Source organism: Phycodurus eques, chromosome 10 (assembly GCF_024500275.1).
Source record: "Phycodurus eques isolate BA_2022a chromosome 10, UOR_Pequ_1.1, whole genome shotgun sequence".
Classification (NCBI taxonomy): domain Eukaryota; kingdom Metazoa; phylum Chordata; class Actinopteri; order Syngnathiformes; family Syngnathidae; genus Phycodurus; species Phycodurus eques.
This window is the reverse complement of record NC_084534.1, coordinates 20798214-20812497: the sequence shown is the minus strand read 5'-3', so window position 1 is coordinate 20812497 and position 14284 is coordinate 20798214. Positions and strand designations below refer to the sequence as shown.

The following is a 14284-nucleotide window of genomic DNA, read 5'->3' as shown; positions in this document are numbered from 1 at the left end:
TACATCAAGCAAGAATGGGAAAGAATTCCACCTACAAAGCTTCAACAATTAGCGTCCTCAGTTCCCAAACGTTTATTGAATGTTGTTAAAAGTAAAGGTGATGTAACACAGTGGTAAACATGACCCTGTCCCAGCTTTTTTGGAACGTGTTGCAGCCATAAAATTCAAAATGAAGGATTATATGATAAAAACAATCATGTTTATCAGTTTGAACATTAAATATCTTGTGTTTGTAGTGTATTCAATTAAATATAGGTTCAACATGATTTGCAAATCATTGTATTCTGTTTTTATTTATGTTTAACCCAACATCCAACTTCATTGGAATTGGGGTTGTAAATGCCCCCCACCATAGCCCCCCTCTCAAAAAAACTGTTATAATGCATAATCTGCAGGATATATTAATTGTTATCATTGTTAATTGACAGAGTGGTGTGGTGATATTATGCAAGCAAACCTCTGAGTCTCTCCCAGTTGCCTACAAATTACTCGTGTGTTTCACTGTTGATAAATTACCCATTTTTCCATGTGGATGAGAAACAAACTAAACAAGACTTAAGACTCTCAGTGTGACGTTCCACAAACCATGTGATTCTGTCCTTATCCAGTGTCTATTTTAATTGACTCACAAACCAAACCTCATTTATTTTTACAAGGTTGGCACAACTGGGAGGCAAAATGATGCCAGTTTTCTCTGACTGTTAAATCACGCACAGTATGCACAGTTGAACAGCTGTTGATCAGCTTTGAATAGCATCACTAAGTCGCATCAGAATTTGGCCTGTATAAAAAAAAAAATTCCACCAATACTGGTATAGCATTTTTAATCAACTATTTTTCCAGCACAACGTTTTTAACTTACTGTTTGACTATACTTCTTGAGTAGCTGCAACAGTGCGTTGTAATTAATTTGTTTCTGAAAGAGTGCACTGGCTGAGATGTTAGTCTAAACAAGTGAAATAACCGCTCCCACTGCTGGGTAACCAGTGACCTTTGGCCTACATAATGTGGCTACAAGCACTAAGAATAAGTGCACAAGCGCACAAAAGCCCAGCTGCTCTCTGAAACGCTTGCGTTCCTATCCATGAAACATGAAAGCTCACAGTTTCACAGCCATAGTGTATACACATCACACGTAGAAGGAAAAAGCATGTGGCCTGAGTGAAAAGGCATAGATAGTACCTGAGAAAGGCAGTCACAACGTCAGCAGGCTGTGGTTGAGTGTGCCACTTCATTCATCCTGAGTTGCCTCTCATCTGAGTGCAAGTAGGTGTAGCTGAGATAAGGGCAAGCCCATGGGGCGAGCCTTGCATGAGTGATAAAGAGAGAAAGCACGATGGACTGGTCAGGAGACAAGAGGAGGCGAGGGCGAGGGTGGGAGGAGATTGGTTGGGGGGTAGAAGTGGGGAGTGAGGGGGGCGCAGTTGTGTTTCACAGCCTGGAAATGAGGCGGGATCTATTCAACAAAGACACATGTTTAGTCAGATTTAAGACTTTCTAACCAGTTGGGCAGAATCCATATATCATTCATTCTTTCCATTTTCAATTGGCAAACAAAAATAAAAAAAAATAAAAAATGGCTAATTATTTTGCTGTTTATTTTTAAATCTAACATGAAGAGCAAAACCATTTTTTTCTTCCATATTTCAGTTGATGAAAAATACAAAATAGAAACTCAGGCCATAGGGCTGAGTCTGATTTTGATATTTAATTGGTGGTGTTAACATGACCTGGACGTTTTGTAACAAGCGCCAATTAGCAAAAGGCACGGTGACCTAGTGTTAACACATCCGCCTCACAGTTCTGAGGTTGGCTGTTTGAATCTGGGCTCTGGCTTGCCTGTGTGGAATTGGTATGTTCTCTCCGTGTTTGTGTGGGTTTTCTCCGGCTCACCCACATTTCAAAAACGTTACATTCATAGAAGACTTGATTGTTCTTTGGTGTGAATGTGAGTGCAAATGGTTGTTTGTCTGTGTGCACTGCTGGACCAGCCCACCCACAACCCTAAATATAAATGGAATAGAAAATGGATAGAAGGAGGAATGGATGGATGGCATTAATAAATATACGTTAGCTTTTCGTCATACAGTTTCTCTTGTTTCATCACACAAAGACTGAAAGAACAATGCAATATAACAGTGGCGTTGAAGGGGTTTGCCCCAAGTTTACTCCACTTGTCTTGGAGTTTACTTTTTAAATGTTTTTTATTGAACATATATTTATCCAGGTAAGGCAATTGAGAACAGATTCTCATTTGCAATGCCGCAAGTGAGAAACTGAAAAGCAGAACTATTAAGAGACAGAATATTGCTGGGGTGCTCCATTTGTGGGGGGATCGTACATTTAGGTTTGCTTATGTTCAGTGATAACTGTAGACCAGAAAGAGCCATTTGAACGCAAGTAAAACTCGTCTGAAGCATAGACAGAGCAGTGTGGAGAGAGGAGTTGAAATGAATGAGATGAAAACAATGAGGTCAGACAGAAACAGCAGTAAAAGCAATTGTCATGTCTTCCCCTTAACAATCACTCTTTTTATTCTTCTGGTTCAGGGAAACTTTGTCTTGCAAAGGACACATCAAGAAAAACAAATTAAGCAAGCACGGGCCACTTTGACAATTTAATCTTAATCTTTAATTCATTTAAAACGCTAACACCAATCCATCAGTGTAGGTAAAGATATGTGAAGGTTGTATATATTTCAAATATAATATATACTGTATATGGTCCATTCCACCAAATTGGTTCCATTTGCATCATATTTAGAGTTAAAAAAAAAGAAAACCGTATTTTGAGAAAGTTAAAACAAGCAAATGACACCGATTCAGTGGAATGGCCCATAGTTATTTTATAAAAAAATACCCAGGGCATGAGCAAAAAGTCAAGGATTTTTCAGGATTATTTTTAGTGGCCCAGGACACTGTATTCTACATTATTTAGTTTCTATTTTCATTTTACACAACATCCCAATTTCATTGGAATTGGATTTTGTATGTACAGGTATATATCGATAATGACATCAATGACATCATATAGCAATAGGATTATTTCCCAGTGGGAATCAGCAATAGAATAAATGAGGAATCGGATCGATAAGCACTATCGCTAATTTATTTGCTATTTCTAAATAGGGGTTATCGGCAACCAACTTCCGCATTCGGCATTCAGTAAAGGTCGAAGCACTTCCTTCTGGTTCAGGTGACTGGTGGAGCTCTCGATATAGCACAAGACCAGGACAAAGCCACTGTAGGAATATTAAATGTCTACACTGATTTGTGTTTTACACAAGATGTCTTCAAGAACTACCAAAGATGACCACGTCAGGTATTTAGGCTTCAATTGTGTTAACATATAGGAATATCATATCATATTCTGTCATGTATAAATAAAGTCACATGTATTTAACTTTTGTCCAAAAACGCCAGCTGGACAGTAACCAAAATTGTAGTCAAAACCATCATGTTATGAGGCTGTAATTATGCTAGTTATTGCAGAATACGCAGGAATTCCACTAACCTGTTTTACGGGTTTTGACAGATGACGTTCCACGTATTGTCGATTCTTAACAATTCCCATCCCTAGTATACAGCATACATTGTCCCTTGCTTGAGCCGGCACCTTATTGCGGTGGAGGTTTTTGTGAGTTTTCATGATCCTAGGAACTCAGCTTTATGCTCCCTGTAGGTTCATCTCGTGCAAACAGGTCCCAGGTGAGGTCAGCATGAGAACCTCACTCATCCAGGAGGGAGTCAGAGTAGATCTGTTGTTCCTCCACATCAAGGGGAGCCAGATGAGCTGGTTCGGGCATCTTGTTAGGATGCCTCCTGGACACCTCCCTGGTAAACTGTTCCAGTCCCCGGGGAAGAGCTGGACAAAGTGGCTGGGAAGAGGGAAGTACATTATGTATGGATGTGGACACTATTAATATATTAATTAATAATATATATTATAGATAACATTTTTGTTATCATATTTAATGATTATATATTTTCTCATATGCAGTATTTTGTTATATACTGTACGAATCAGGATTTAGAGCGGGAGTCCAATCCCTAGTAAAAACATTTAAAAATATAAATAAATGTTTAAAAGGGCTATCATAATTTATATTGTTAGCCTGGCATAATTGCATGTCTTTTTTGTTTGCATTTTCAGAAAACTAGTAAAAAAAAACAAAAGAAAACAAACAAACAAACAAACAATTCACCAAACAAGAAGTCGAGTTGCCTCGATTCAACCCAGATTATCATGACTTGGTTAACAATTTACACAGATTTGATGAAAAAAATAAATAAATAAAATTGCAGTTGTGTTGGTATTTTTTTGTGCTATTGTGACAGTAAGTTAAAAATGACTTGGGTTACTATGGTATTAGAGTAACGATTTAATTGTTACTGTTTTAGTAGGCTACTGTAGTGTGTCATACTGAGGAACACTGGGTCCATTTTGAACACCCACTGTGCTCCACCACATAAAGGCTACATTGATAACATATGGTTGGTTATTGTAACTTGGGAAGATACCTGATGCATTCCAGCTTTTTGCTGTTGTTATAAGAAATGCTTTTGAAAAAATACCGCACTGGAATGGTCTGTAAGAACAAGTGCCAGATATTACTTCAATTACTCTGGTAAACGGCTCCCCCTACAGTTGTGAATTACAATTACAGAAGCCATTGTGGTAAATACGACTCGGGCAGTGGTGAACTTAAATTAGTTAACATTAAAATACATGGGAGCACAAAGGTGATGTGGGTCACGCTTATTCACCTGCCTGTAGATTTGTTGGAAACTTTGCTGGATGAAAGCAGACGGACAACGTTACATTACGGTGATGAGGCAGATGGTATGTGTGAATGATCAGTCTCTGTTGAATGATTGGAGGGTTTGATTCCTATGGATTAGCATGTGAGTGCTGCGGTGTCTGGCAGTGAAGTGGATTTGTGAATCCTGTTGACTTGCAACAGCTCTTTCTACTGCAATTTCCTGGGAGTATAACGGTAAGGTGGGTCGCACCTTCTCACCCGCCTCTGAAGACAGAAAGAAAGAGAGAGAGAGAGAGCAATAGCGAGCATTACAATGTGACAAAAATAATAAAATATGACTAATAATTTTCTTAAAATACATTTCATACTAAATTGCTATTGTAGTCCATAAAGATCTGAAAGGACAAATCTGTGCCCTATTTAAAGTTTTCCTCCTATCCCAGAAAAAGAAGCAACTCCCGCACTGGTTATGCCAGCCACTCCTCAATGAAACCCACTGCATGCCATTCATAAAGAGAGAAACACTGGTGTCCGCTTTCAGTCGATTACATTTTATAATACTGTCTACAATGTGGACTCCTTGAGAATTCAACACTTTCAGTGACTTTTTAAACTTAATTTTTTTGTAACTTAAAAAAAAAAATCAATGATGTAAATCGGTCAAAAATGTATTTACTGGAACTGAATTCAACTTTTGATACCCAAATTTTACCGTAGCTGGCTCACTGGGCTTCTCTGAGAAGTGAGAAATGAATCACATGTTAAGCTAACTAAAACAAGTGTTTCTGTTCAGTAATACAGTACAAGTCAACTCAGTAACTACAATTTGAAAACATCCATCCATCCATTATCTGAGACGCTTATCCTCACAAAGGTCACGGGAGGGCTGGAGCCTATCCCAGCTATCATTGGGCAGGAGTCGGGGTACACCCTGAACTGGTTGCAAGCCAATCGCAGGGCACATATAAACAAACAACCATTCACATTCACACCTACGTAAAATTTAGGGTCTTCAATTAACCTCCCACACATGTTTTTGGGATGTGGGAGGAAACCGGAGTGCCAGGAGAAAACCCACCCAGGCACGGGGAGAACATGCAAACTCCACACATGTGGGGCTGGGGATTGAACCCCGGTCCTCAGAACTGTCAGGCAGACGCTCTAACCAGTCGGTCAATATTTCAGCAGTAAATTTCATAGATAACATGAATAATATTTTACTATTAAAAATATTGTTTTGGCAAAATAATTGATACATAATGGTCTATTAACCTGTACCAAGATGAAATAATTGTTTTTTGTTCGTTTGGCAACACTGTTCATATGTGGCAGTGATGTTACAAACCTGAATGTTGGTCTAATAAATTTGTTATGTGCTTAAAATGTCCCCGGGCGGCATGTCAAGATACCCAGCAGCTGCTCTGAAAACATGCAAACAATAAAAACAAGTGCAGCTAAATAAATAAGAAATGCAAATTCCAAGAATAATATTTACTATACGCAGTGGTTCTCAAATGTTTTACATAAAGTCCAACGTCAACAAATACCACCGTAATGATCAACATTACAATACTAAACTGTAGTAGGCAATAGGCCAAGTAGAGGTTTTATTCCTAAAAAGTATATTCCACGTTATTATAAGACAGTGAATCGTTATGCACTGCGCTTAAATATTGGAAAATAGAAAAACTAAATGAACTAAATGATTCAATTAAAATATATTGCGACACGAGTACGAAATGCCTCTGTGTGTAGCCTTCATCGACTATGAAAAAGCGTTTGACTCAGTCAGCACCACTGTGATACTCCAGGCGCTAGTAAATCAAGGGATAAAGCTGACCTATATCAACATTCTATAATCAATATACAACAATTCTTCAGGTTCAATATGAATTGATGATGAAAGAGTGCGAATAAGTCTAGGAAAAGGGGTCAGGCAAGGCGACACACTGTCTACGAAGCTTGGCTTAAAAAGAATAGTTTTTGATGAATGTATTTTACCAGTCCTCACTTACGGTATTGAAACTTGGACTCCGAATGCCAAAGTTATACAAAGACTACATGTAACCCAAAGGAACATCCATCCATCCATCCATTTTCTGAGCCGCTTCTCCTCACTAGGGTCGCGGGCGTGCTGGAGCCTATCCCAGCTGTCATCGGGCAGGAGGCGGGGTACATCCTGAACCGGTTGCCCGCCAATCGCAGGGCACATAGAAACAAACAACCATTCGCACTCACAGTCATGCCTACGGGCAATTTAGAGTCTCCAATTCATGCATGTTTTGGGGATGTGGGAGGAAACCGGAGTGCCTGGAGAAAACCCACGCAGGCACGGGGAGAACATGCAAACTCCACACAGGCGGGGCCGGGGATTGAACCCCGGTCCTCATAACTGTGAGGCTGACGCTGTAACCAGTCGGCTACCGTGCTGCTCCAAAGGAACATGCAACGCCAAATGTTGAAAATAAGCATTCGCGACAAGGAAAATGCAGTTATATAAGACAGCAGACGTGAGTTACCGACATCATTCAAAAAACAAAGCCATAAAGACTATCAATTGGATACCACTGGACACCAGGGAGGCGTCCGGGAGGCATACGGATCTCAGATTTGGAGGTGTTGATTCTCATCCTAGCCGCTTCACACCCGCTCCAGTGAGAGTTGGAGATCACGGCTTGATGAAGCCAACAGAACCACATCACCTGCAAAAAGCAGAGATGTAATACTGATACCACCAAACCGGACCTTTCTCTACACCTCAGCTGCGCCTTGAAATTCCGTCCATAAAAGTTATGAACAGAATTCGTGACAAAGGGCAGCCTTTGTCACGAATTCTCAAACCTCACCGGAAACGAGTCCGACTTACTGCCGGATATGCGGACCAAACTCTGACTTCGAAGTATTCCACCCACTGACTCACAACGTCCTGAGTCGAGGTCATCACCGGCCCATCCCCACTATACACAGTGTTGATGGTGCACTGCTTCCCCCCCGAGACGCCGGATGGTGGACCAGAATTTCCTCAAAGCCGCCCGGAAGTCTTTCTCCATGGCGTCCCCGAATTCCTCCCATACCCGAGTTTTTGCTTCAGCGACCACCAAAGCTGCATTCCGCTTGGCTGGCCGGTACCCATCAGCTGCCGCAGGAGTCCCATAGGTTATAAAGGCCTGATAGGACTCCTTCTTGAGCTTGCCAGCATCCCCCACCGTTGGTGTCCACCAACGGGTTCGGGGATTGCCGCCACAACAGGCACCGACCACCTTACGGCCACAGCTCCGGTCGGCCGCCTCACCAATGGAGGCGCGGAACATGGTCCACTCGGACTCGATGTCGCCCGCCTCCCCCGGAACATGAGCAAAGTTCTGTCGGAGGTGGGAGTTGAAACTCCATCTGACAGGCGATTCCGCCAGACGTTCCCAGCAGACCCTCAAAATACTTTTGGGCCTGGCACGTCGGACCGGCATCTTCCCCCACCATCGGAGCCAACTCACCAGCAGGAGGTGATCAGTTGACAGCTCCGCCCCGAGTGTCCAAGACACGCGGCCGCAAGTCCGATGCCACGACCACAAAGTCGATCATCAAACTGCGACCTAGGGTGTCCTGGTGCCAAGTGCACGTGTGGACACCCTTATGCTTGAACATGGTGTTCGTTATGGACAATCCGTGATGAGCATAGAAGTCCAATAACAGAACACCGCTCGGGTTCTGATCGGGGGTGCCGTTCCTCCCAACCACGCCCTCCCAGGTCTCACTGTCATTGCTCACGTGAGCATTGAAGTCCCCCAGCAGAACGATGGAGTCCCCAGCAGGAGCGCTCTCCACCACCCCCTCCAAGGACTCCAAAAAGGGTGGGTACTTGTTTAATGCATAGGCACAAACAACAGTCAGGACCTGTCCCCCGACTCGAAAGTGGAGGGAGGCTACCCTCTCGTCCACCAGGGTGAACCCCAACGTATAGGCGTCGAGCCGGGGACCAATAAGTATACCCACACCTGTTTGGCGCCTCTCACCGTGGGCAACTCCAGAGTGGACGAGAGTACAACCCCTCTCGAGAGGACTGGTACCAGAGCCCAGGCTGTGCATGGAGGCGAGTCCAACTATATCTAGTCGGAACTTCTCGACCTCACACACCAGCTCGGGCTCCTTCCCTGCCAGAGAGATGACATTCAACGTCCCTAGAGCCAGCTTCTGTAGCTGGGGATTCGATCGCCAAGGTCCGCGCCTTCGGCCACCGCCCAGCTCGCACTGCACCCGACCCCTATGGCCCCTCCCACAGGTGGTGAGCCCATGGGAAGGGGGACCCACGTTATACTTTCGGGCTTTGCCCGGCCGGGCCCCATGGGCGCAGGCCAGGCACCAGGCGCTCGGATTCGAGCCCCACCTCCAGGCCTGGCTCCAGAGGGGGGGCCCGGTGACCCGTGTCCGGGCAAGGGAAACCTTAGTCCATTTTTTGTCGTCATCATCAGGGGTCTTTGAGCCTTGCTTTGTCTGGTCCCTCACCTAGGACCTGTTTGCCATGGGTGACCCTGCCAGGGGCATAAAGCCCCAGACAATTTAGCTCTTAGGCTGATTGGGACACACAAATCCTCCACCACGATAAAGTGACAGCTCAAGGAGGGGTTTGTCCAAACATATCAATGTAAAGTCTAGTGGAAGGACAAAATGTGGCTGGGGAAGATGCACCAGCAAGAGATGACCGTGGGCTTCAGCGGATTATCAAACAGAGAAGATTCAAGAATCTAGCAGAGATCCAGAAAGAGTAGAATGAGGCAGGAGTCAGCGATAACTGTCGCGTTCCTTGGGTCAAGCCGCTTCTGAGCCAACATTGGAAGCATCTCAATTGTCTGGCATGCATTCCAATCGCTGACTAATTACAAGCGACGATCCCCCCAAGCTGAGAACAATAGGACACGAGCCAACGACTTGAATACCTTCTACTGCAGATTTGAAAAGGACAGTTTCACACTACACACCCACCCGGCCGCACCCGCGACCACAATCACACCTCTGACTTCTGCGTTAACCATCCATGAACAGGATGTGAGACGCAGCTTCAAACAACAGAAGATTAACAAAGCGGCAGGCCCGGACCATGTGTCCCCATCCTGCCTCAAAGTCTGCGCGGACCAGCTCGCCCCAGTTTTCACTCAGCTTTTCAATAGATCTTTGGAAATATGCGAAGTTCCATCCTGTTTCAAACGCTCCACCATAATTCCAGTCCCCAAGAAACCTGCAATCTCAGGTCTGAATGACTACAGGCCTGTCGCTTTGACATCTGTGGTCATGAAGTCCTTTGAACGTCTTGTGCTGGACCACCTCAAGAGTGTCACATTTCCCCTGCTGGACCCCCTGCAGTTTGCCTACCAAGCGAACAGGTCTGCGGATGATGCACTCAACATGGGATTGCACTTCATCCTAGAACACCTCGACAGTGCAGGGACCTACGCGAGGATCCTGTTCGTGGACTTCAGCTCAGCGTTCAACACCATCATTCCTGAACTCCTTTCAACCAAGCTTCTCCAGCTCAGCGTCTCACCTGCCATCTGCCAGTGGATTTACAGCTTTCTGACGGGCAGGACACAGCAGGTCAGGCTGGGGGAGGTCACCTCATCCACACGCAGCATCAGCACTGGGGCGCCCCAAGGTTGTGTCCTTTCTCCGCTGCTCTTCTCTCTCTGCACGAACGACTGCACCTCAGCGAACCCGACTGTCAAGCTCCTGAAGTTTGCAGATGACACCACTGTCATCGGCCTCATCAAGGACGGTGACGAGTCTGCATATCGACAGGAAGCGGAGCGGCTGGAGCTGTGGTGCGGCCGACACAACCTGGAGGTGAACACGCTCAAGACTGTAGAGATGATCGTGGACTTCAGGAGGCATCCTTCGCCACAGCTGCCCCTCATGTTGTCCAGCTGCCTTGTGTCAACCGTCGAGACCTTCAAGTTCCTGGGAATTACAATCTCTCACGACCTGAAGTGGGCGACCAACATCAACTCCGTCCTCAAAAAGGCCCAGTAGAGGATGTACTTCCTGCGGCGTCTGAGAAAGCACGGCCTGCCACCGGAGCTGCTGAGACAGTTCTACACAGCGGTCATCGAATCAGTCCTGTGTTCTTCCATCACAGTCTGGTTTGGTGCTGCTACAAAAAAGGACAAACTCTGACTGCAACGGGCAATCAAAACTGCTGAAAGGATTGTCGGTACCCCCCTACCCACCATTGAGGAGTTGCACGCTTCTAGAACTAAGACAAGGGCGTGCAAAATCCTCTCAGACCGTCTGCACCCCGGTCACCAGCTCTTCCAGCTCCTTCCCTCAGGTAGGCGCTACCGATCAACGCAAACTAGAACTAGTAGACATTCCAACAGGTTCTTCCCTCTTGCGATCAACTTCTTAAACACCTAACCTATAATTCCATTACAACAAGCTGGAAATGTTTTGACTTGAGTTCGTTGTCACATTTCTGTGGGGCCAATTATGTATTACTCGTGCACTCACTGTAGTTGTCTCGCCATGCTGCACTATTTGCATATACTGGCCACTCATGCCAGAGTAGCATCTGCTCCATTTGCACACTGATTGAGGAGTATCTGTAACATTTGCACAACCAACATTGTCCCAGATGATCGCACTACTCGTCACTTTAAACCGCATACACTCCTTGAAGTCTTAGCGCCCTTTGCACAATGGTCATTGCACCGGACTATTGCAATATTAGTCATTCGAACTGCTCTAAGTGCGAGAGGACTCTGCATCTTTTGCACAATTGTTTTTTGTCAATGTCTTTATGTCTCCAAAGTGTTCTGTAAATTGACTGTCTGTTGTACTAGAGCGGCTCCAACTACCGGAGACAAATTCCTTGTGTGTTTTGGACATACTTGGTAAATAAAGATGATTCTGATTCTGATTCCTTGTGTGTTTTTTTTGGACATACTTGGCAAATAAAGATGATTCTTATTCTGATTCTGATATTTTCTGAAGGGCCAGATCGTCTGTATGATATATGATAACAAAAGCAGAAGCAAAAGCAAAAGCAAAACAAGAAAAATAACCAACCAATCAAGCTTAAATTCACTTCATCTATTTTCTTGATCAATTATCCTGTTGAAGGTCTACATGATGCACAATAAAATACACACAGGATTATTTTGGTTTTGTCCAAAAAATATTCACTGTAATTGTTTAAACTGTAGTAGTGCAATTGTTGTATGTTGTTTTTAATGTCTTTTTATGCAATGGAAAAAAACTAATTTTAAAACATTTTGGGGGTTGACTTTGCCTTGTGTTGGTTACGCACATAAATAATATTACATACAAAAATAAGTCCAGCGTAGGTTACATACTGGTTCTCAAAATAAATAAATAAATAAGTGATTGGGTGGTCCAGTACACAGTACACCAGTCACATAGGTCTGGCTGGAACCGCGTTATAGCGGAGATTAGCCAACTTTAAAGAGCAAAATAGCAAGTAAATTAGTACCTGTCTCGAGAAGGAAATAATGACATATATGAAAACGCTAGCCAACTGCATAAACACAGGGATCGGCAACCAGATATGAATTAACATGTCACTTTCTTACAAATTCACTTTAATTAGTTCTTTCGGTGCTACGGCTTTCGGTTTTTCGCCTTGGGCTCCCAAGTTTCAATTTCGGTGGAGAATTTTCATTTCGGTGCTTCACTAGTCAAAACTATTTTAAACCCATCATGTCTCTTTAATATATCTATGTACACTTATTATAATAAAAAGCCTGTCTCGTTTTAGCCTTTAAAATTAAATAAATACTTGGAATATGAATCTTTACAACTTTACAAGCTCTTAGTTATAATTGAGTGCATCTCAAATAAATAACTAAATCATTAAAGTGGTGCTGTTATTATATATATATATATATATATATATATATATATATATATATATATATATATATATATATATATATATATATATATATATATAATTCTGGTACAATACATATGTACGGTTGATTAAGTAATATATCTTTCTACGTTATATTGATCGGATCATAAATTTACAAGACATGAAATGAATAGAGAGCCATCCATTCCTCTACTTGATAGTTCAGTCTTGGCCCCTTGGAGGTGCTGCAATTCCTTGTCTTTCACCATCCTGCTCATTCTACTGGACTCCAGTAACATTACAGTACATTTGAAAAACAGCACAATTCACTGAAGACAATGACTTTCTTCTTTAATTCTATATGATTACTCATGGCCCACAACATTAGGTATATCTGCAAGGCTGTATCAAGATAATAATGCTCACTTTTATTTGTAGATCGCTATTAGTAGAAGAACACACTAACTGTTATTTGTAACTTTTCATAATTCCTTCCACCAGGTCCCAGGTCCCACTGAAGAAAAACAACCTAAAAGCATGATGCTGCCAACACCATGTATGGTACGTTTTACTGGACCTTGTGGGAAAATGTGTTATGGTCCCAATTTCCAAAAGGTACAGTATGTTTGGTGCAAACACAATACTACTTATCACCAAATGAACACTAAGTGAAGCATGGTAGTGGCAGCATCATGCTTTGGGGCTGTTTCTCTACTGCTGGATCTGGGGCCTGAGACGAGGTGGAAGAAATAATGATTTATTTATTTTTTTATATCACAAAAACCTGGCATCAATTTTTAACATATTTTTATTCACTGTATGAGCAGCCTGCCACATTAGGTAATTCATTCTAAATTCCTATACAGTTTGAGCGGAGGTCTAGTACTGCAGTACGACGTGTGAGCTTGAGTATCAATGGGCTGCATGACAGGAGAAGGAAAGGAAGCATTAGAGGTGAATTTGTCTGGGCCACTCGAGATTAGAGTACAGATCCTGTCAGGATTTAAAAAGGCTCTGTCAAGACTAGCCAGAGAGAAAGTGTTCACTTATTTAATGTTTACATCAGTGTGACACAGTGACCTACAATGCGTTTTTATGTGTCACCAAAGCCCTCTTATTAAAATATTGCCTCTTACCCTCTGTTAGCTGTCAAAGTTGATAGCGTCTTACACTCTGGAGAAGCTGGAAGCAGCTCATATAAATGTTAGTGAAGAAGGACATGAGCTGGTTGCAAAAATACTTCTAAACTCTGCTTCATGGTGTCTGGATTACTAATCGATATAATTTTTTTTAGCACCCCCGCACATTCATCTTCAGTTAAAAAGATTTTCATATGAAGGAAATTAGGGTCGCAGCTATCGATTATTTTTTAAATCGATTATTCATTCGATTATTCCATCGACTAGTCGCATAATCAGATAAAAACATATTTTGCATTTAAGTTTATTGCAAAATATTTTTTTCAGATTACTGCTTTTTAACTGATTATTGTTGTTTATTTGGTATTGTATAATGATTGAACAAAACCAAATAAACAACAATTAAGCAATATCACACGAGAGGGAGTGATGTTATATTCATCGACCTTTTTGAAACATGGGTACTGATTAATGCGAAAGGCTACTAGCCCGATGTACACTTCTTAAAGCTGATTCAGGTTCAAC

At 42.7% G+C, this 14284-nt stretch overlaps 1 protein-coding gene across 2 annotated transcripts in view; it reads right to left on the bottom strand.

Moving 5' to 3' along the window:
- The window catches only part of LOC133408253 (sodium- and chloride-dependent GABA transporter 2-like), a 28034-nt gene extending 26698 nt beyond the window's left edge, over positions 1 to 1336 (bottom strand). For both annotated transcript variants that reach the window (XM_061686862.1, XM_061686863.1), the window contains exon 1: positions 1183 to 1336. In XM_061686862.1, the coding sequence (XP_061542846.1) occupies positions 1183 to 1235 (53 nt within the window). In that variant the 5' untranslated portion in view covers positions 1236 to 1336. The remainder of the gene's footprint in view (positions 1 to 1182) is intronic.
- Between the last annotated feature and the right edge of the window lie 12948 nt (positions 1337 to 14284).